This window comes from Stegodyphus dumicola, chromosome 8 (genome assembly GCF_044657685.1).
Source record: "Stegodyphus dumicola isolate Sdum_Otavi_A_Nest chromosome 8, ASM4465768v1".
Classification (NCBI taxonomy): domain Eukaryota; kingdom Metazoa; phylum Arthropoda; class Arachnida; order Araneae; family Eresidae; genus Stegodyphus; species Stegodyphus dumicola.
In genome coordinates, this window is record NC_140775.1 from 86065974 (window position 1) to 86088053 (window position 22080).

Sequence of the window (22080 nt, forward strand, 5' to 3'; positions counted from 1 at the left end):
TTCTGTTTTTGCATGAGCGATGTAAAGTTCTTAATGAAGATTTAATGAAAAAGTTCGTTTAACAATCTTCCTCCGAATTCATGCTGTTTTATAAGGTATTTCTCCCACCTTCTTAGCATGCCTTTGTGGTGTAATGGTCAGCACACTCGGCGCGTATTGAGAGATCCGGTTCGAGTCCCAGGGAGGACATTGCTTCTTTTTCACGTCTTACGGCTTCAAAATAACTATACATAGCATATATACAGGAAAAAATAGTCTTTCAAGGTACAAATTAGAAGGGCCATTTCGTAATTATAATCAAGAAATTGCCACTTATCATGTCTTTTCGGGAACTTGATGCTTTTGGGCTGAAACCCTTGGCTGCTGAAAGGGTAATCGAATGAACCGTGGTTTGACCGGTAGCATATATACAGGAAAAAATAGTCTTTCAAGGTACAAATTAGAAGGGCCATTTCGTAATTATAATCAAGAAATTGCCACTTATCATGTCTTTTCGGGAACTTGAGGCTTTTGGGCTGAAACCCTTGGCTGCTTAAAGGGTAATCAAATGAACCGTGGTTTGACCGGTAGCATATATACAGGAAAAAATAGTCTTTCAAGGTACAAATTAGAAGGGCCATTTCGTAATTATAATCAAGAAATTGCCACTTATCATGTCTTTTCGGGAAATTGATACTTTTGGGCTGAAACCCTTGGCTGCTTAAAGGGTAATCGAATGAACCGTGGTTTGACCGGTAGAATCCTTATAAGCAAATATCATTATCGGGTCAGGGTGTCATAGACTTCTGAAATTCTGAATGCAAAATATGTCTAAAAAGTGTAAAGGTCGGAATTCCCTTTTGATTTTATACTTTACAGGTAATGGCCATTTTAACACTTCATTGATATTGAGTAAATATTTGATTTTTCTCTGATTTGAAAATAATCAGCTTCTATTTGGAAATACTTAGAAACACTCTTCTATATGATTACTGCAATGCAGAAATATTCTAATTGTTTTCTACTCTTACAAATCAAATTATTAACCTAAAAATCTTTTAGAACTGAATGTCATTAAATCTCTTAACGTTCAATAGACGCATTACTAAGCATTATTATCTAAAATATTTATCTGCTCCTTTTCTTAAAACTGTCGCAGAATAGTGGATGTTGAAAAAGTAATGGATTTAAAAAGTGTAAAGAATATTTCTATTTCCATACTAAGCCTCATATAAAGCTCATATTTTAATGCTGGCTGTTAAGGAGAAATGAACTGCTGATGAAAAGACCATCAACCCCTCTACTAGCCATGAAGAAGTTTATTCATTTGCTTAGTGCTTTTGAAATTATTTTGTGTAATTTTTTATAGGTGAGAAGGATTTATCTCAGATCTCTCCTGTCTCATCTCCTGCTCTAAATCAAGGATCATTGACTCCAAAACGGAATGTTTCAAATCCTCCACCTCCCCCCATGTTCCTCAGCAATCACCAGGTGTCATATGCATCGTCTTCTCCACCGGTTGTGACAATCGCACCAAGCAGACCGGTGGCAACGCACACATCGGATAGTAGAAAGGTTTGTTGTCTACAATTGCAGGAGAATATAATTTAATTTTCTTTTTATCATCTTTTATCAAATTTCTGTATTATCGTTAAAACTCAATAGAGAATATTTTATACTCGAAGAATTATTGCCAAAGTGATTATGAGTATTATTAAATATTAATCATTCAGAATTATTACTAGTCATTTTTAACAATTGCTTTTATTCATTATTTTTTAAGAATTATTATTATTCATTAGTAAAAACTATCATCCTTCGTTATTTATTAAGAAACATTCTTATTAATTATTAACATTATCAATCATTATTAATTATCTAAATATAATCAATAATTTTTAAGAATTCTTATCTCTGTTAATTGTTGAGATTATTATTAATTATTATCGCTGTTGTTTATTAATTCTGATTAGTTATTAAGTATCGTTATTATTGATTAATTATTCTTTAATAATAATCGTTATTATTTATGAATTATTCTTTAATGTCATTTTGTAGAACTTTTTGTTCATTATTTATTAATAACTATTATTAGTAATTACTAAATTATTGTTACTAATTATTTGTAATAGTAATTATTAACAATAGTTTATAAAATCGTAATAGGCATTAATTAATGCCTATTACGATAAAGTAAAATTAATAAAAATATTATTAAGAATTATGATCAAATTGGAAGAATTATTGCCATTAAAGTATATTTTGAAAGCATTATTAAATTGGAAGTGTTCTGTTAATATTTATTGTTCAGTTTTCTGTAATAAAAACTTATCTTTTCTATGACTTCATGTTTAACTCAGATTAGCGTTTGTATTTCGCCGATATTGGTGCAATATTGGCGAAATATAAACGCTAACTTGAAGTGACTTTTAAATGAAGAAAACGTTAATGGCTTCCATTATTTTAACAAAATTAGAAAATGAATTCCCAGAGAAAATAATAAGTATAATATTTAATTTTAGTATGCGATTATAAACAAAACGTTATGTAAAATTATCTGTTATATGTATAAGATTACAATGTAAAACTTTTATCTCTTTACATGGTGTTAGGGTAAAAACAGCTGCATTTTTTCTTTCCTTAAATATTGAACTTAGATACGAAGTTGCAATTATTATAAAATAAGGTAGAAAATCATACGTGAGAGGGTTCTGTAAAAATAGCTTTTAATTTTTTATGTAATTCCATCTGAGTAACTTGATTTAAATTTTCATTATACCATTTTTTAAATTAAATATATATAACTTAGATACATATAAATATACACTTATACGCTAAAATTCAAGAACGAATGTACTGACTCATAATATTTTTCCATGTTTATTGCTGACATAATTCAAAGTTTTCGAGAAATACTCATCATTTCGTAAATAATGCGACTTTTAATACTTCTTTTATTTTTCAAAATTAAGATAAACAGATTTATTTTTTAATCTTATACTGTAGAAAATGAAAGTTGCTGTTATGGTAGTTCTTGATTCCATCTTTGATAAAAACAACATTCAATATTAAATTTGTAGCTGATGTTCGAAACTATGTAGAGAATGTAGAATGGAGCTCTCTGTTTTTCTATTTTTAAACAAATAAAGCATTTTACTGTTTGATATTTTTATAATGTAGTACTTATTTCATTCTAGTTCCTGATTTTGAATTCTTTACCTTTCAGGTAATGGATTTAAGTAGTGTACAACAAGTAAACAATTCAAGCGCACTCAGCAATGGTCATCTGCAGGAGCCTCTGGGTGTGAAACTAGACACCTCAAAGGGAGGACCCAGACCAGTTCATGCAGATAAATGGGAAGAATCTAGTAAAAGCTTATCCGCATCTTCAGCTTCGTCTCAAGTGAGGTACTTGTACACAACATATCTATATTTAAACTCTATATATATATACTTAGAAATTATGTACTATATTTCATATATGACGTGCATTAAGCTGTAGTAGATAAAAATAGTAGCTCTAAAGTTAAGTTTCTTATGTTAACAAACATTGAATGTATTTGATTCAATGGTTCTTCCTTAAGTACTGCACATAGATAAACCGTCTAAATTGTTGAAATCTTCTTCACTATTTTCAAATTCTAACTGAAAACAACTGTAGATGTTATAGAAACATCGAAGTAATTAAAAGTAGTTTTTAGTGCTACGTTTTAATAATTTATGAATTATATATAACCTATGTTGAACAAAATGCTTTAGAAAAAAGAATGGTGGTGGGCCAGCTCCTTCATTTTTACACTAATATAAAAGTTTTTATTACATTATTGCATTTTGCAAAGTTTGCTTTCGATGGGAATCCAGTCCTCGTTGTACTGAACTCAGATGAGCATGCTACTGCAGTTAATAATTATTTTACCCCATGTAACTGAAGATTCGTGAACCATGTGGTAAAGCTTTCTTTAATTTTTTACTTTCTTGTCACATGTTTTTGTGCACCAGTACTGTTATACAGACTACCCCATAAGTCCATCACTTATCGTTTTCTGTAGAGATAGCAGTCTAGATCGGCCTGTTTCAGACCTAGAAATCGTCTCGTACATAGAAAACTTAGAGATCCACATCTTGAGAGATGAGGTGTAGAGTTCTACAAAACATCTTGATAGAAATACAGAAGAACTAGTATTCATCGTACGATGCACAGTCATTTTTAATTCGCCTCCCAAACTGCCTAATTGCAGCAATCACATATATATAAGGACTGAGCGAAAAGTTTTAAAATTTTCCCTACTTCTGTTTCCCTGTAAGTAAAGTAATAATTTTGTACTCAATTTTGAGGAAGTCAGAGTATTGAAACCTGCAGTTGTACAGCCATAGCCTTCAGTATTTGAACAGAGAGAGTGGAAACAACTAGTCCTTTTTATTATGGCGAATGCGAAAAGGTCTGTATAACAGATGTGTGTTTAAGTTTTGTGTTAATCTCTGGAAGTCCATAACTAAAAGCTTCAGACATTACAGTTTGCATATCTTGATGAAATATTTAGCCGTGCTTTAGTATTTCATTGACAGAGGTACTTCAGGGTGGTAGCATGCGATTGGTCGACATAGCATATTTTGGATGGTTATCCACTGCGGTTCCTTATGTCAAAATTTGACACCCACAGACAGACAATAAATAATCGTGTGCGTCGAGTCATGAAGAAGAAAAGTGCAGATTTGCTCAAGAAACAGTGGCTTTAGTCCAGGATAATGTCTGGTTGCATGTTACTCATATGGCATTATCAGCGTTGTCTGAAATCTATCTCTCAACACTAGAATACTAGACTATTCTAAATATAGCTTAAACTTAGTGGCATGAGATTTTTGGACGTTCTCAGCAATTGTGTTGAAAACGTTCTCTTCGCATTAGGAAGTGAAAATTTTCATGTCTGGCAGTGGTAAAGGGAATGTCACACAACAGTTTGTTTCGTGTTTTTGAATCATTTATTAAAAAAAAAAAAATCATGGTGCAAAGTGCAATTCAGTGCGAAGGACTCAAATTCGAAAAATATAAAATGCAGGACGCATAATCATCCAGAGAATCAGTCTCAAGATTTTCAAATCAGCTTATGCACATAATTTCAGTTGCTGTTATTACTACTTGACAATAAGCTATTATCCTTTAATATACCTTCTTTTTATGGATTTTTATCTAGAAATATTTTACCTATCGATATAAATGTTATCTGTTGCAGTATGCTAATGAATATGGGAGATCTTCCTTCATAACTTTAACTAAAGCTGACAAGACTGCCATTCTGGTAAAATTAAAGCTGAAAGTGGTGAGTCAACTGAAAGTGGTGAGAGAAAGTCTGATCTGTCAATGACATTAATAAATCTGGCATCCCATGAAATTCATAAAATTTGCTCAGAATGATGTCCTACTGCTCTCAGTGGCATTCTACTAACAATACTACTAACATTCTACTAACGCCCAGTTCGCAAATGTAAGCCTTCCTCCCCTAAATCATTAAGTAATTTTCCGTGCTCTGTCTATCAAGATAAGGGATCTATAAGCGAAGTGAGAACCCTACTTCATAAAATTCGCCACTGTCCACATGATAAATATGATGTTTAGGATATACAAGTATATGTCTCTATCCCTGGCGTTACAGACACTAAAGCTTCTCAGCTTAAATCAAAATTTTAGATAAAATTCTCACGTCATATCTGAGCTTCCTAGAGCCTAGTTAACATTCACTTTGCTACCTATTCAGATCCTGAAATAGTTGATTATATTCTTTTATGCTGGACTTGAATACGTATATTACATGATTTTAAATACATATTTACATAATATGTGCTACTATTCTCGTACAGTCTCTTATGACGAAAATGGGTGTAGTTTACAAAAGGAGTAACAGAACTGAAAGTGCAAAATTTTATATTTCTTAGAATCCCATGAAGCATATATTGAAATTGGTCATATAACCTTTATAATATTGTATTTCATTAAATATATCTGACAATGATAATTTTTCTCAAATATAGTGCACAAATGCTCGATTGTCATTTAGGTTAACTAGTATGAGAAGTAAAGATATATTGTGGATTTAATGGTGCATAAACCCCTTTGAAAATACCGTAAACACCAAACATATGATAAATATTCTAAGAAAGGTATTTCATTGCAAGAGCGTAACATCAAGTATAAAAAATTATGTTTTGCCGTGTTCATACACAAATTGTTTCAGAAGGCGTATAGAAAGCCACCAATATTTACTTCGAAAGCTTTGAGAAAAAACTTTTTTTCTCATGCAAAGCCCTTTAATCTCTTTTTCCGGTTTCTAATTCACGTGGTTTCTTCTCTTTTTTTCCATTATAGGCCCCACGCAACGATTGCACCATTACCCAGGCCTGACGATTCCCTAACGTCTTCAAGAGGCTTTCAACCGTATCGAGGTACAGAGGAATCGAGGAATACCCTTCCTCATCATATTTCATTATTTGACCATCATCACCCGGCCGCTTCCTACCCATATACGCCAGCCTTTTTGCCACCCCCACATCTCTCGCATCCCGCCTACAGGTAAGCCATCTTGAACCGGTATCGTCTATCATAATTTGGGCCAAAGACAGCCACCCGTTTAAACTCTTTCTGAATATAAATTATTGAGCTATTAAATGGAATAATCATATAATTTCCAGTTTGAATTTAATAATGATTCCAAATTAATATTTATAGTGTATATGTCCCCAGCATAACGTGAAACTCAAATACCTGGACAAAACCGAATATTTCTACATTCTGCAGAATATGATCAACTTTTGATGTTTTAAGTATGGACATTCATTCGGCTCTTATTTTATTTTGGCCTAGAAATTTTATCCTTTACGTAAGTTATTTTATATATTATGCACCTGGATTTGGACAAACTATGTGGTTATTCATAATTTTGTCAAACATTTTAAAAATAACCGATACCGAATTTTATTATAATAAAATGAAGATAGACTCTTTTTAGTTTTTTACATATTTTGCGGACTTTCAGCCTGTCCATTTTGATAGAAATGAAGGATTTTACCAAGTTGAAAAGCTGGATGGCATCACATTTGAATGAAAATAGCAATGATTTTTCTATTTCAACACGACAGTTGTCTTGCGTAATAACAAAGGAATCACTTTCTAGAGTATTTGAGTCAAAATTTACCAAGAAAAGGAGTTGTTTACAAGAATATCTAAATCAAAATTTGCCTCAGAGGTGAATAGGACGTAACGAAGTGACGCTTTAAAGCAATAGCACCATCATCACTGTTTTCAGATTTAATCCCATTTGCCATTTTTTATCCTAGAATTTTTTTAATAATGAAAGATTCTGCTGCCGAAAGAGTATATTTTTCACCGATTGGTGGTATTTCACTTGCGTTAGAAGTTTGTAGTTTTGCGCCACAGTTCGCAAACTCAGCAAAGATCACAAATGGTCTTTGTGACAGCCATCATTCATGGGAATGGTATTACTTAGCACTCCTCACAGCATCAAAACGATTTCTTCTGTAATTCCTGTCACACGACAGCTAACAATTTATTTCAATATAGCCAGTAACGTCAGCGACGTCTGTACGTCTGTGATTTTTAAGTAAAAATGTAACCATTCTGGCAACAAATCCTTTTGTTATTAAAAAAATACCGCATTTTTCTGTGCATTTTTATGAAAACAGTATCGCGCTTTTATATATTTCCTTTAACATTGTAATTTTTTTATTTTTTCGTTTACTTGTGAATCACACTGTATATTATATTGCTGTGCTCGGTATACCACGCTTTGCCAATTCTTTTTTCTTTGCCAGTAACATATAATATTCAGAGGCAAGTGATTTTAATTTTCTGAATTACCAACCCCCTGGTCTTCTTCTAGCTCTTCTTTATTATTATTATTAATAATATTTTTATTATTACTTTTATTATTATTAAATACGAACATCTCGATTCAAAATTACACTTGTTCACACACACACACATACTATATATATATATATATATATTATGTCTACAGGGTGATTCGCTACCAGACCGATAAATTTTTAGAATGTGTAAGGGATACAGAGACGACTCGGAATTAACAGGATCGCATATGCCGTAGTTGCCAGCTATGGTGCAAAGAAGCAGGGAAAAAGAACAAAAAACAGCAACACATTAATGGTACAGAAAACATTTTATTGAAAGGTTATACTTCCATAAGTGTTCGAAGTTATGACCAGAAGCCGTCAGCCAGGACTGACAGTGGCACTTCATGGAATTCCTAATGTTCTCGAAGATTTCTCCTAGCAGTCTTGCTGTAGATGGCGTTGAACGGAAGCTTACGTGAACAGCGATTTACGACATTTATTATTATGACATTACGATTATTTTTTACAGGTTTACGACCCGAAAGTTAAATTTCTGCAAAATGCGTGCAACTTTATAGCTAATTTATGGAAAGAAGGGAATGACAACAGAATTTTTTATGATCTCCTAAAACAAGAGTGTGCCTTTTGGTGTGTTGAGATAAGAATTTTTTAACTGCTTGATTAAAAATGTTGAGCGAAAAGCCCTTGTCAATAGCTATTGCTTTTAAATAATTTAGTTCTTCATCAAGGGATAGTTTGGAGGAGCAAACTTGAAGAGCACGGAAAACACAGGAATAAAATGAAGCTAACTTTTGTTTAGTCGGATGACATGATTTGAAGTGAGGTGGAAGGCAAACCGATGAAGGTTTACGGTAAACCGTAGTACTGAATTTGGATGTGTTACGTGTGGCCAGAATGTCGAGAAACGGAAGAGAATTGCAAGTCTCAAGCCCAAAAGTGAACTGAATAGCAGGATCAATGGAATCCATTGTTGAAAGAACTTTATTTAAATCATCTTTATTACCTTCAAGCAGGGTAAAAGTATCGTCAACGTAGCGGAAGCATACCGGGAAGTTTAAAGTTTCAAACAATTTTGATTCATAATAATGTATGTAGATATCAGCCAGGATGGAAAAAGTTGCACGTATTTTGCAGAAATTTAACTTTCGTGTCGTTTATTCTCCTATCAATAAAATTCCGAGTTCCATACTAAAGGGCTCCATTCCGAATATGAATTCCTGGGGTACTTACAGGATTCCTTGCCAGTGTGGTTTAATTTACATTGGCCAAACTAAGAGAGCCTTAAAATTTCTCGTCAAGGAACGTAGGCATATGTTAGAAAAAAGGAAACACAAAAGTCTTCTGTTGCCCAACATTGTTGGTCCGAAAATCACCTTTCAATTTTTCTGCTGCCAAAGCCATTCAAAAAACATCTTCTATTGGTGAACTGAATTTTCTAGAGGCATTTCACATTCAAAAAAAAATGTTCTAGTTAACGACCCTAATTCCAATCCATCTTTGCCTTCAGCCTTTAAAGAAATTTTGTTTTAGTTCTGGTTTCATCAACAGATGGCGCCAGTAGCTTATCTCTTGTTCAGGCTTTCTTGTCTTATCTTATCATTATATCTTATCTCGTTCATTTGCGCTTTTGCAGCTGAGGATGATGGTTCGGTAAAACCATCGAAACTAGTCCTGTGAAAATTTGAAAATATAACGCTGATTTTTGTTGTTTGACTTCTAAATTAATATTTGTTCGGCATGTTATTGTATCTTAACACTGATGAATATTCGTAAACTAATAGTTTTTCCACTTATCATATGAAACCAAAGGTTTGAAACATTTTCTAAATCTCACCATTTACTTGTGATTTACCACTTTAGATTGTGGTGATTCACCAGTGGCCAGATAGCTATAAAAAATAAATACCGACCATTCCGTTAAAAAAATTTTAAAATGCAAGTAATATGACAATTCAGAACTGTTATTCAAATTGTTACTCAAAATCACCGACCTGATTTTGAATAGGCTTAATTTTCTACTTATAAACTGAATATTACTTTGATATAAGCTTTAAAATTCATGCATTTGAATTTGTGTAGTTCTAATTTCCGTCTCCTGTCTCAAAAACTGAACATTTTCATGCATTTCTCGAGAAATTGGACTCAAATCCGTGTATGGTCATGTTTTTAGAAACAGTCTCAGTTGCTTGAGTTGATTATATTTTAAGTTCTAAATGATTGCCATCGCAGAAATGTACTGTTTATTCTTGATGTACCTTTTAAGAAGTCAAAGTGTGTCCATGTATGGAAAACCGGTGGCCATGAAAATGAACCACTGATAGACTCTTACACCCAATTCATTAGTTCAATGAAAAATTCATATTATGATTGCTGACTTTTGTTGTTGTTTGACTTCTGAATTATGATTGCTGATTAAGATGTATGAGGATTATTGATTAATGTTTAGTTCCAGAGAGTTTCTTCCGCGAAGACAAAGAAATTGACCTTTGAGGACATTTGAAAGACCTCTGTGCCTAGAATCTCAGATTCTCTTAACCAGACCTTGAATTTGGAAGTTTGTAAAGATGAGATTTAAAAGCCTTTTATTATTGCTTCAATAATAAATGTAAATTATAGGTTTCTTTTGTTTATACCTTTTACACGATTAATTTATACTTCATTTTATGAAGTAAAGGAAGTATGTAATCGCAAAAAATTTCGGGTATGATATTTCAGTGGAAAATATCCATTTTGACCACTTCCGAATCCATTTTGACTATTTTTTTGCGTGATGTCTGTAGGTATAGATAATCTGCCAACCAAACTAGCGTCAATTAAGGCGTCTCATAAAGCAACCACAGTCAGCTTTCACTACCAAATCATCAACGGAATTCTGACAGTTTCTAATACTGACAATCAGCTGAATGCAACTTACAATATGTTTAAATTATGTGCTGCGCTTATAACATAATTGCACTGTAACATAACTGCAGACATAGCTGCTTACTGCGTACAGTACTCACTTACGGCGTATAGAGCAAACTACTGACTATGAACAGACTGCTACCTGCATTGTGGCTCTGTAGTAGTTACAATGACTGAAATATCTATAGAAGTATTTCCTGGAATAACCACAGTTATTACAACAACTGCAAGTTATATATCAGTGTATAAGGTACTGTGCGCAGAGTAATTGGAACGCCCTGACAAATCGTGTACAGAACTTATCAACAGTGTACAGAGCTCAACACTGACTAATCACAGGCTACTACTTGCATGTCCATGCTAGTCCATGCTTAACTGAACAGTGTAAAACAAATGTGTATCCGACTTTGCATTGTATAACCATTCTGTAAGCATTGTGTATACAACAAGCATCATGTATCTATTACAATACTAATATGCACTGTGTATTCTACAACATAGTGTTTCTCCTACAGTCATTGCCAATACTGTATTACACAAACGCATTATACAAACTATCTGCAATAAATATGCACCTCATTCTGCACTGAATTTGTCAAATTCTGCACAGTATCTGCTGTATATAAAGCATATAATTACTATGCAACTATCTACATTGCATGTGCATTACCTGCAATACCTTACAACCTGTTGTGTATCTGACTTTGCACTGTGCATTTGTTCTGTGAGCAATGTGTATATAAAAAGTACTGTGTACCAATTTTAATCCAATAAACACTGTGCATCTAATATAATATAAAATAAGCTCAGCGCATTCTATAACATAGTGTCTCCACTACAGTTATTGCCTGCACATCATATCTGTATTACTCAAACTATCTGTATTATATCTGCACTGTATCTGACATATGCATAATGTATAATTCATCTATATCTATCAATATTGTGTCTGCATTACCTGTATAATCTCATAGCTTCGCATAGAAATATATAGCTTGGCAACATAGCATGCACTATAATTGTGTGTATACAATAGTGTAGTTTTTTTTAATCTGTAAGTATAATTGTGTTTATATAATTGTGCACAATTGTGTTATATACCGTAGTATAGTGTTTTATTCTGTGTTTTAATACGTTAGTATAATTGTGTTTGCATAATTGTACATCATAACTGTGTTGTATATAGTAGTATAGTGTCTTATTTCGTTTGTACAATTGTGCGCAGTATAAATTCTAATATCTAATGCTTTACAAGCATAGTGTATCTGTTTTTACATTGTGTATCAATTCTGTAAGCATTATGTATATAAAAAGCGCTGCATATCTATTCAAATTAAATAAGTATTGTGTACCTGATATAATGTATTGCATAATGTATTCTCCAGAGTAAAGTTTCATCTGTAATTACTATATCATCTAATAACAAAATTTAATATTCTACAGTGTGCCTGCATGCTTTATGTATGTTTATATGCGCATTTTACATGTGATATGTGATCTAAATGTGTCTTTAGTGTAAGTGTATACTATATATTAGCTTAAATATGTTTCATTATAAGTATGTGTTTTACTTGTATACGTGTGTGCAAACTAGTATCTAATTTTTATTTTTATATAATGTGCTTACATGTTTTATATGTGTTATATATGTGCTTTTATATGTGTTTTACAAGTGTTTTGTATGTATCTTTATATGTGCAAGTGTATGTACTTGTATGTGTATGTATATGCTGTAATTAGTGTTTAACAGTGTCTAACAAACCAAGATGTAACAAATCATCCGCCTATAGATCAAAACTAATGTATTCCTAAGACGCCTCTGTATGGCCATGTACAATTACGTAAAATTCTTCAATAAACTCCCTAGGTGGCCTCATGAGGCTCCTGGGAGTTGCTGCCACTAGATAGGGGAGGGCGCGGGATATATGCCTGTTTACCTCTGTTAAAACATCAGGCGTCCCCCTCCTCCGTCACCTGTCACCTGTAGGTATAGATAGAATAAAGGACTTCCAAACGGATTGTAAAATGGAATCAAAATGGATTTTTTCGTGACGTCTACATGTAATCTCGCATAACTCAAAAACGCTTAAACGTTGAAATTTCGAATTTGGGCCTGTTGTAACATCTATTTATGCAGCTGCCTTTCTTATTGTAATCCCCAGTACCAAATATATACGTATACCCACCACCTTACCCGGGGTTTATTTTCACAATCGTTGGTCATAGTTATATAATTCCAATTGAGAAAATGTTTTAAATGACGAAAATATTCATATTTTGGCAGCGTCCATTTTTTTTTAAAATTATTTTAACCAAGTAACAAAATCTAACTTTTAACACAGTCTCCTGGCTCTTATACTTGTATTTTGAAAAGTGTTCGTTATGAAAAATAAGAAATACAAGAAGTTTGACTCGCGTACGACAAAAATTTACCAAACTGTTTAATTTTAAAATTTGCAAGATTTGATGTCATTTTCAACTTTCCTCGAGGAATCGGTTATTTAAGTTAGAATAATTCGAGGAAATAAGTTTAAATGAAGTGCAACAAAAAATATGTGTAATTAACTGGTCGTAAAAGGAAGTCATGTAGTGTCCGCATCAAAGTTTTAATAATGGCAAAAAACTGTGGAACTACGCTGAAGTTTGCAAATTATACAAGATTCTCGTTAATTGTAAAGTGCTTTAATATGATGGGGATGAAAAATATGCATAATTGTTGTATATCTGTAAAAATGGTAGTAGGTAAAGCGTTGTTGCTAAATTGAGAATATGAATTGAAAAAAAAAAAGTGCTTTGAAAATGCTTCTTAATGGGAGCTGTTGAAGTCAGTTTATCATACACGTGCTAAATTTGAGAGCCTAAAAATATAATAATCCATCTGCAAAGTAATATTTATTACATACCAAGAGCATCGGGTATAAAAAGAAATCAGAGCTGAAATGTGAATAAATAAAAGGGAAACTGAGCTATTCCATTATGACTCGTATAATATATTTCCTTTCGAAGCAAGAAACAACGAACAAATATACGATCGAACAAAGATCAGAGATATGCAAATCTGTAAAGTGTGCCGTTGTATTTTATCGAAATCTTTTAGAGTGCCCATTATTTTTGCAAATATTTCAGTCTTATCAGCTTTGAAAAAATATTTTGCCTTTGAGGAAGGTTATTACGAAAAAAATTAGTACTGTAGTAACATCATGCTGCTTATATAGTGAGTAAAAAAATATGAAATTAAAATATTCGCGTATAATATTTCTACCTATATTTAAAAAAGTATATGAAACCATCATCGTATTGCTTACTTTATCCTTGACCTTTCCACAGATATTTTATGCTACTTGCAGAACAATTCGGAATTTATTTCATTTCAATATTTAAATTATTAAAAGCTATTTTTGTTATTTAATAATTTTATTGCAAAGCTTTCCTTATCATTTAAGAACTTTTTGATGATATCGCACGATTCGCTGTGTTAGAAAATTACAAAGTGCTGAAAATGGTATATGATCAAGAAGTATGTTAGAAAATGGAAATTAACCATCTCCAACATTTTCCGAAGACAAACAGTTATGCCATACTTGGAAACTGGAGATGCATTTCCGCGCTGCTATGCAAAAATTCATAATGTGAATGTAATTAAAAAAATAATGTAATGTAAAATAAGAATTATGCCAATTCATAAATGTAATAATATATTATATATGTAACAATATGATAATTTAACTCAATAATAATATAAATGTGAACCATTGTGTAAAAGTAATTTTAATGATAAAAATTTGTGATTCTTTAGGTTCGATGACCCTCTTTACTTGGAACGCTACAGCTTACTTCGTCCTCCTGTGATGCCTTATCCCCAGCCTGGCATGATGGCTCCGCCAGCCACGTTTTATCCCAATAGCCGCTATGCGGCTGACCTCATCGCTCAATCACTGTCCCTTAACTCAGCCAACAGCAGCATCCTTAATCACGAAAGGTAACTCCTTTTTCATTATTTGCTTTTTTCTAAATGGATATTCAGTTTGAGCCTGTGATATTGATGAGTTATGAAGAGGGCAGTAGTAAGTTTATCGCGGTCGAATAAAGGCAAAATCTGCAGGTTAACCGCGGGCTTAAATAATGAGCATCCGAGAAACATTCACGAACTAGGATTTATATTAACAATTTTTGGAAAACTTTCGTGGTATAGAATTGGTACATCTTTGTCAAAGCTTTCATAGCATAAGCATTTGACGACATTTGAAATTTTTATGTTACAGACTGGGATGTAATATTAAAATTTGCCAGTTTTGGCGATTAAGTACGGTGTCTGCTTTAGTAAGGAAATATGAGGATTTCGTATAATCTTTTGCAGAGAAAGTGTGATGTCTGTCAGGAACGAAGTAGTAACACAGATAACTAGTATGTTCCTAAATAAACATTACATTGTGTAATTTTAATTGGAATTTGCGTTTATAAACCGATTAAATTTTGGAAATGTATCCAGCATTATCTTAGATCAAGATAGCAGTTTAATTTGATGAAGTTTTACATTTAAATTTACATACCTAATATCTTTTTATTAAATAACATGTTTTTTAAAGAAAGAATTATTGCTGTGGAAGCTGTTTATATGCATTAACCGGCAGCTTTATTTAACTTTTCCTCATATTTTTGAAATCCAATGAAATTTACTGTGGTTGAAAATATCTTTCATTTGTCTGTAATGTTATAAAAGTGCATTAATACAGGATAACGTAAAGATCACTTAGAAAGTAGTTTTATTTTCTGGATTTTAACAATATTTTGCAACAAATGTTATGGTAGAATATGCGTGTCATAAATAGAATACGTTTCCAACAATCAACAGGAAACATTTGTAAAATTTCTTATTAGTGTCCATTATCAGCTGCATCTAAAATGAAAGTCTAATCGTTGCGACGATTTAGTAGCAACATATAGGTTGCAAGCTTCTATTTATAGGTTTTTCTTTAGCTGCGTTAAAAAAGCTAATAAATTTTCAATATTTCAATATTTTTGTCTTTTATACTAGTTCATGTTTAAAGCCAGAATGTATAAACAAACGCTGAAGATCCTGAAACTGAATTCTTTCAAGAATTCTTTTGAGAATGGAGCTGAATAGTGTTATGATTTGGTAACAGTAAATATTATTTTTTAAAAAGAAACGAACTATTCATATTATATTCTATATTTAAAAATTTTGTTAACTTTTGAATGATAAATTCTCATCTGAGGTATTAATATTGTAATATGAAATTTTCATAACGCAATTTCTGAAAGCATTTTACGCAATTGACTGAATTAAAAGTCAAAACTGATTAATCGTAGAGATAGATATGTCAGACATTGCAACCAAAGAGGTTGAGATACATCTTCCTCCTCGGTATTTTAAACTCCCATGATTGAAACAGACCCAAATTCCGAAGGCTTCAAAATGTTAATTGAACTGTAAATATTAAATTGCTAACCGAATTGTGAATATAAAGGAGAACTTTTTTAAAGGAAAAAAAAAATGCTACTTCAGAGTGTCCAAAAGTGATTTTAAAAAGTGAAAAGAGTTTTATTATTTCATTAAAAGAACTTGTGATTTTCATTTGCAGGAATAGGAAAGCAAATAATGTATATTGCACATAGCATTATCATCAGTATCTAGTATGTTCCATTCTCGGTTTATTTTGAATTCCCTACAACTGAAATATTTTAGATTATTTTCAACAGTATTTAATATGTATTCATTCTCGCAATATTTCGATGTGAAATTTAAAATTTCCATCCATTGAAGTACGTTATATCCCCAGATATCTCACAAAAACACATTAATGTTTAGTTTGACTATTAACTTAAATGTCTGTGTTTTGTGGGTAGACTAAAGCACGAAGAAGAAAGGAGAATGAGAGAAAAAGAAATGGAGCTTGATCAGACACGGAATAAAGAGCAAGAAAGACAAAGAGAGAAAGAACAGAGAGAAAAAGAATCCAGGGAAAGAGAGCACAAAGAAAGAGAACAGAGAGAAAAAGAGAGAAAGGAAAGAGAGAAACCCTATCGAGAGAAAGAAGACAAAGCGGATTATGCTGACCACAAGAAAACAATGCCTACATCTAACCACGTTTCTACCTCAAAGAGGACTGAATCTCCAAGTAAGAGCTTTAAAAATAATTAATATTAATTTTTCTTGAATTCTTTTATATCGATAAATTCTACATAGTCTGCAGGCTATATTCTGGAATCTTTTGAATGCCTATGCTCTGAGATGGGAGATTTGTATAGTGATAGTCCACTTATCGCTGAGGATGTGTTCCTTGAAAACAAAGAACTAAACGAAACAACGTTAAAGAACTGGTTACGAGAAATGAAAAAAATTTACTTTAATTCTAATTTATTTTTCATATTAATTGAATATTTGTAATTATATTAATTAAATCATAAATTTTCATGAGTTTGCTTGAAGAATTACCATTCGAATTCGACATTTAAAATAAAGTAAGTTCGTTCTTTAGGTGACTCTATCCTGATATTAGAATTCAGCTAATTAAGAAAGTATAAAATCTATTTTAAGTAAGAACAGGAGAAGCTGAAGTACCAAAAACTCGTATGCTTCTGTTCGTCTTAAGAGGACAAACTATAAACCAGATTTGGTTATTAAATTAACATCACTAGTTCAGCATCAGGAAAGCCACTGATATCGTAGAAAAAAATAAAGTTCATTCTGTTAATTTCTTTTTGATAATAATTAGAATTAGAATTTTAATTTTTATGTTTAAAGTTTAAAGCGTATTGTAATTATTTATCTTATTATTCACCAAAAAAGACGGTTTTAAAATGAAAATACCACTAACCCGAAACATCTTCTTGATATACATATTTTAGTTGATTTTGACCCACAGCCAAAAAAGATTGCCGATGCCTGATTTGAAATCTAGATAAATCAAGTAATCATTAATAGAGCAATATTAACTTTTTACTTTAAAAGTTACTAAAAATGTTGCTAACTTCCTAAAATTTCGAGATCAATTTGCTGTTTATAACATTCTATCCATTTTGCAACGACAAGAGAGATTTTAAATAATTTTTCTTAGTTACGTTTTCGCAATTTGCAACAACGTAATGAAGCCTCCAGAACATTCGCCAAAGCATTCGGTGAGTCATTATTGTGAGCAATTATACAAACTGCTATCTTCAATAGTAGTATGCCTTTCTGAAACATAAAAATTAATCTAATGAATTTATACACAGCGAAAAATGCAGTAGCATCACGAGCATTTGGTTTAGAAGCAACAATGCGAATAAAAGATTTTAACTAATCACTCTTTTTACAGAATGATGTTATCAGAATTTTATGTTAATATGTTATTAAACCAGAAAAGTAATTAAATTGGAATTTGGAGCTTTTTATCTACAAATACTATTTTTTAATTTTTATTTGTTATTCATTATTTCTTCATTTTTTCGTGTTACTGTGCAGTAGAAGTAAGAAAAAGCGACGCTTAGCTGAAGTTGCTCATTATTGAAAGCTGAGCATTGTAAATTTAATAGATTTTTCTCGTTCTGAAAAGCTTTGCTGTGAATACTGCTTAGCTCATAGAACGTTTCAGCTCATTTTGCTGAACTCACAGAAAATCTACTCCAGATCGACTAAATGCTATTGAAATAGCTCCCTTGTATACTGAAAAAGAAAGTTTAATGCTGAGACATTGCCGACAGTTTAATGCTGAGACACTGAAAACAAGGTAGTAAAGAAGCACGTAAGTATTGTAAAAGATTTAGTAAAAAAAAAAAAAAAAAATTGCAATTGTTACAAAACAAAAGCAAAAAATGCATGCATTTTAAACTTTCAGTCATCTAAATTTTTTAATTTCATTGTTAAAAAAATTGTTAATTGTAAAATGTAATTGTAATAATACACGTTTTAATCTGAAAATTGTTGCATAATAAATGATGCGTCATAAAAATAAATGTTAATATATATTATTCTCCGTTTTTGTAAGATTCCTAATTTGTAATAAAAAAATAACTGAAATCTTTTAATTTATCTGAATTTTCAGCTATCCAAGAAAACAGGAAACAGGCATTCGAATCTTCGAATCCTATGAATATTGAAAGAGATTCCAGTTTCGAAATTTCGGCCCACGCTCACCCCCTTTTCTTTTTGGTCGGCATTTAAATATTTCGAATCTTGTCTTAAATATCATTTTAACTCAAAACTTTAAATTAATTGTTTTAATATTAAGCTATTTTTTCTGATTATTCCTACATGAATGATTCGACGAGGAATTCGAAATCCATAAGATTGGCGAACTTTTTAGAATTCCGGTTCGTCTCAATTTTTGATAGCAGTAATGTATATTATCTTGGAAAATCGGAATCTACTATAAATTCAAATGTAAATTTTCTTTAGCAAAAGTTTATGACATAAATCTCCCATACCACCAAGTATATCTTCACTGGAATGAAATTTGAAGAGTATAGATTTTTTAAGTGTGCAATTAATTTTTAATTATTTTTATATCTATTGTAAATGTGTTATTTTACACTGAAATATTCATGTCAAAGTAAACTTTGTAATTTTCCAAAAAGGTGTGAGAAGTGGGGCTGTGATGCACTGTTCAACAAATCACATCTCACCTTCTACCACGGCAAGCAGCTCGATACCTCTAAACTTGGTCGTCCACGCTGGTAGTGAACCGCCAAAGAAGGAAACCGAGTTGTGGTTACCATGGCAACAACCAGCGAATCAGTACGTCAAAGATAACAATCAAGAAGCTGGAAACAATCCCAAGCATCCAGCTTTTCGATCCCAGGTGAGGTTTATTCTCACCATCATGTTTCGCGTAAAAGGTGAAATTTTCTCATTGCAAAATTCCCTTTCTTTTCTTGATTCTAGGAAAAAATGTTTTGGCTGACGAAAATACTGCGTCTGTTATTTTTTTGCTATGACATATACACATATACCTTATATTTTGATTTCTTTGTGAAACTTTTAGTTCAGTATGTTTGTGTTTGCTTTCTTTTCTCCTTGAAAACTCAAAGCAATAAACTATATTCCTATATCTGAGACTCTCTTTTTCAGCTATAGCGTAGTTGTAATTACTTTTGATTTCCAGTTAATAGTATGGAAAGAAAACATCTATTAAAAAATATATGTATATACTAAAGTAAATAAATTGATAGTCTGTTTTCATATATAGTATAAAATAAATCCGAACACACCGGTGCGTTTTAAGGTTGTTGGTTACTGGTGCGTTTTAAGGTTGTTGGTTAAGTTGAGAGTCATTTGGGTCAACTTGTAAATTACGACTGTAGAGCAATGCAGTAAACTTAGATAGATATTTAAATTAAATTAAATCCAAGCATATCAATTCCCGTTCATTAGTACATGTTTTTGCCCATCAGGTTCACCCAAGATTTATAGGTTCACCAAGATTTATAGGTTCAGGATCACGTGAAGTCAATCAAGTGACTATTGGTATGGTACTGGGAAATAAATTTAGATATATTATAAAATCAAAATTAAGCGGAATACACGGGTGCCTTCTTTTTCTGTGATTTCTTTGCACATCGATGTTTTTTTTTTTTTTTTTTTTTAATCCTAATTGGCAACTAGGGGCTTACAAACTGAGAGTATCTTATGGTCAACCTATCAGTCCCCACTGGGGAAAAGGCAGTGCAATGTAGAGATGGGCAAAATCCCTCCTTTTGGGATCAAATCGGAACTTTTCGCTCACTGAAGACTCGAGTGTTATTCATCACTCCGGATACCAATGTCGTTGATGTAATGGCAATTTGCTGCTGAAATTATATGGCATGAGGATTATAAGCTGCTAGCTTCAGTACGGCGATTTCTCAACTAACCGAGGAGGTGTAGAAATTGGAGTAGGGTGGTCGAAGAGGCGGAGCAAACTGGTTCAAACTTTTGGTGGCAACTGGCGATCCTAGAGAATAAGTGTATCAACTTGCAAGTCAGGCACTGGCTAGAGGGAGGGGCTAAATTATAATATTGTGAATTTTACTTAAATTAATACTTAGGTTGCAATTTATGGTAAGCAAAGGGATCAGGAAATGAAATAATAGTGGCCTAAACAACTATTGAGATAAAATAATATAAATAAGTTAAGTTTTAGAGTTTAAATAATGTCGAGAAGGGTTATTAACTAACAATTGTGATGGTAGATTCTTTATTCTGTTACATTATTGATTTTACTCATGATTTCGAAAAACAAGAACATTTTATCAACAGGGTCTGATAAATCTTTAATTTTTGGCATGTAAGATTTAAAAATATTATTCATAATTTTTTTTTTACTTATACCGAAAATTTCGGTAAGTCAGACACTTTTCTCATGAAATTTAAAAATTCAGAACATTGGGAGTTCTCAAGTGAGCTTTTAGTAGCATTGCTGGTATTAGCCTTGTTTGATTTTTTTACTGTCAGTATTCATTTCTGTAATATTATTAGATTAGATGCATTTTTAGATTTATCTTGTGGAGCAGAAGCCGAGTTAGGGGTCTGAGCAGTCGGTTTAGCTGTGGGGTTATTAGTCTGATTTTTGACCATATCAGCGAAAGAAATTCCTTGTTTGACTGAGTAATCTTTTTTTGGCTAGTTTGATCTGTTCTTTGGAAACTTTACACAACCACGATATGACGCAATGGGATTTCCGAGACAGTTGCTACACTTAAGTTGATCTGTATTTCCTTTAATAGGGCAATCTATAGACTTGTATTCTAGTGAACATTCGACACATCTAGGTGTGAAAAAATAGTTTTTTGTTCGAGTGATTATATCACTCGAACTTTTGGCAATTATATCACTGTGGCACTTGATTCTTGGAGATGTATTTTTCCACAGTGACAGAAAAGAGTAGTAAATCTGTAACATAAAAAATCTGATCTATAATTTTATTTTTCATAACCTGGACAAGGAAAAGTGACATAGGTGCTTTGGTTTTCCTTTTTATTAACTGAGCCACTTTGCTGACGCTAAATCCTTTTGCAGCTAATGCGTTTGCAGTGTTTTGTGTTTTTATGGTGGAGGATAATCCTCGAAAAACCACTTTAATTGGTCTTTCAAAATTAGCATTAATGACATAATGCTCTATTTTTTGTTCAGCAGTAAGGTAAGAGTTCGAAGGTCATCTTGTACTTTGTGGGAGTGTTTTCAGAAGTTCTTCGTTTACTTATTCCAAGAATTTAGCCTCAGTTTTCTGAGATAATTATTCTAGAAAATCTTCGTGGGTTATTTCATCTGAGTTAACCATAATTGGAGGAATAGCCTGTGATTGGCTGGTTGTCGGATGCTGGTGCACCGCTTGT

The 22080-nt window shown here is 32.2% G+C and overlaps 1 protein-coding gene across 3 annotated transcripts in view; it reads left to right on the top strand.

Moving 5' to 3' along the window:
* LOC118188610 (uncharacterized) overlaps nt 1-22080 on the top strand; it is a 236205-nt gene that overhangs the window by 172883 nt on the left and 41242 nt on the right. For all 3 annotated transcript variants that reach the window (XM_035359100.2, XM_035359098.2, XM_035359099.2), the window contains exons 3-8: nt 1349-1554; nt 3206-3387; nt 6341-6544; nt 14564-14746; nt 16636-16907; nt 19345-19568. In XM_035359100.2, the coding sequence (XP_035214991.1) occupies nt 1349-1554; nt 3206-3387; nt 6341-6544; nt 14564-14746; nt 16636-16907; nt 19345-19568 (1271 nt within the window). The remainder of the gene's footprint in view (nt 1-1348; nt 1555-3205; nt 3388-6340; nt 6545-14563; nt 14747-16635; nt 16908-19344; nt 19569-22080) is intronic.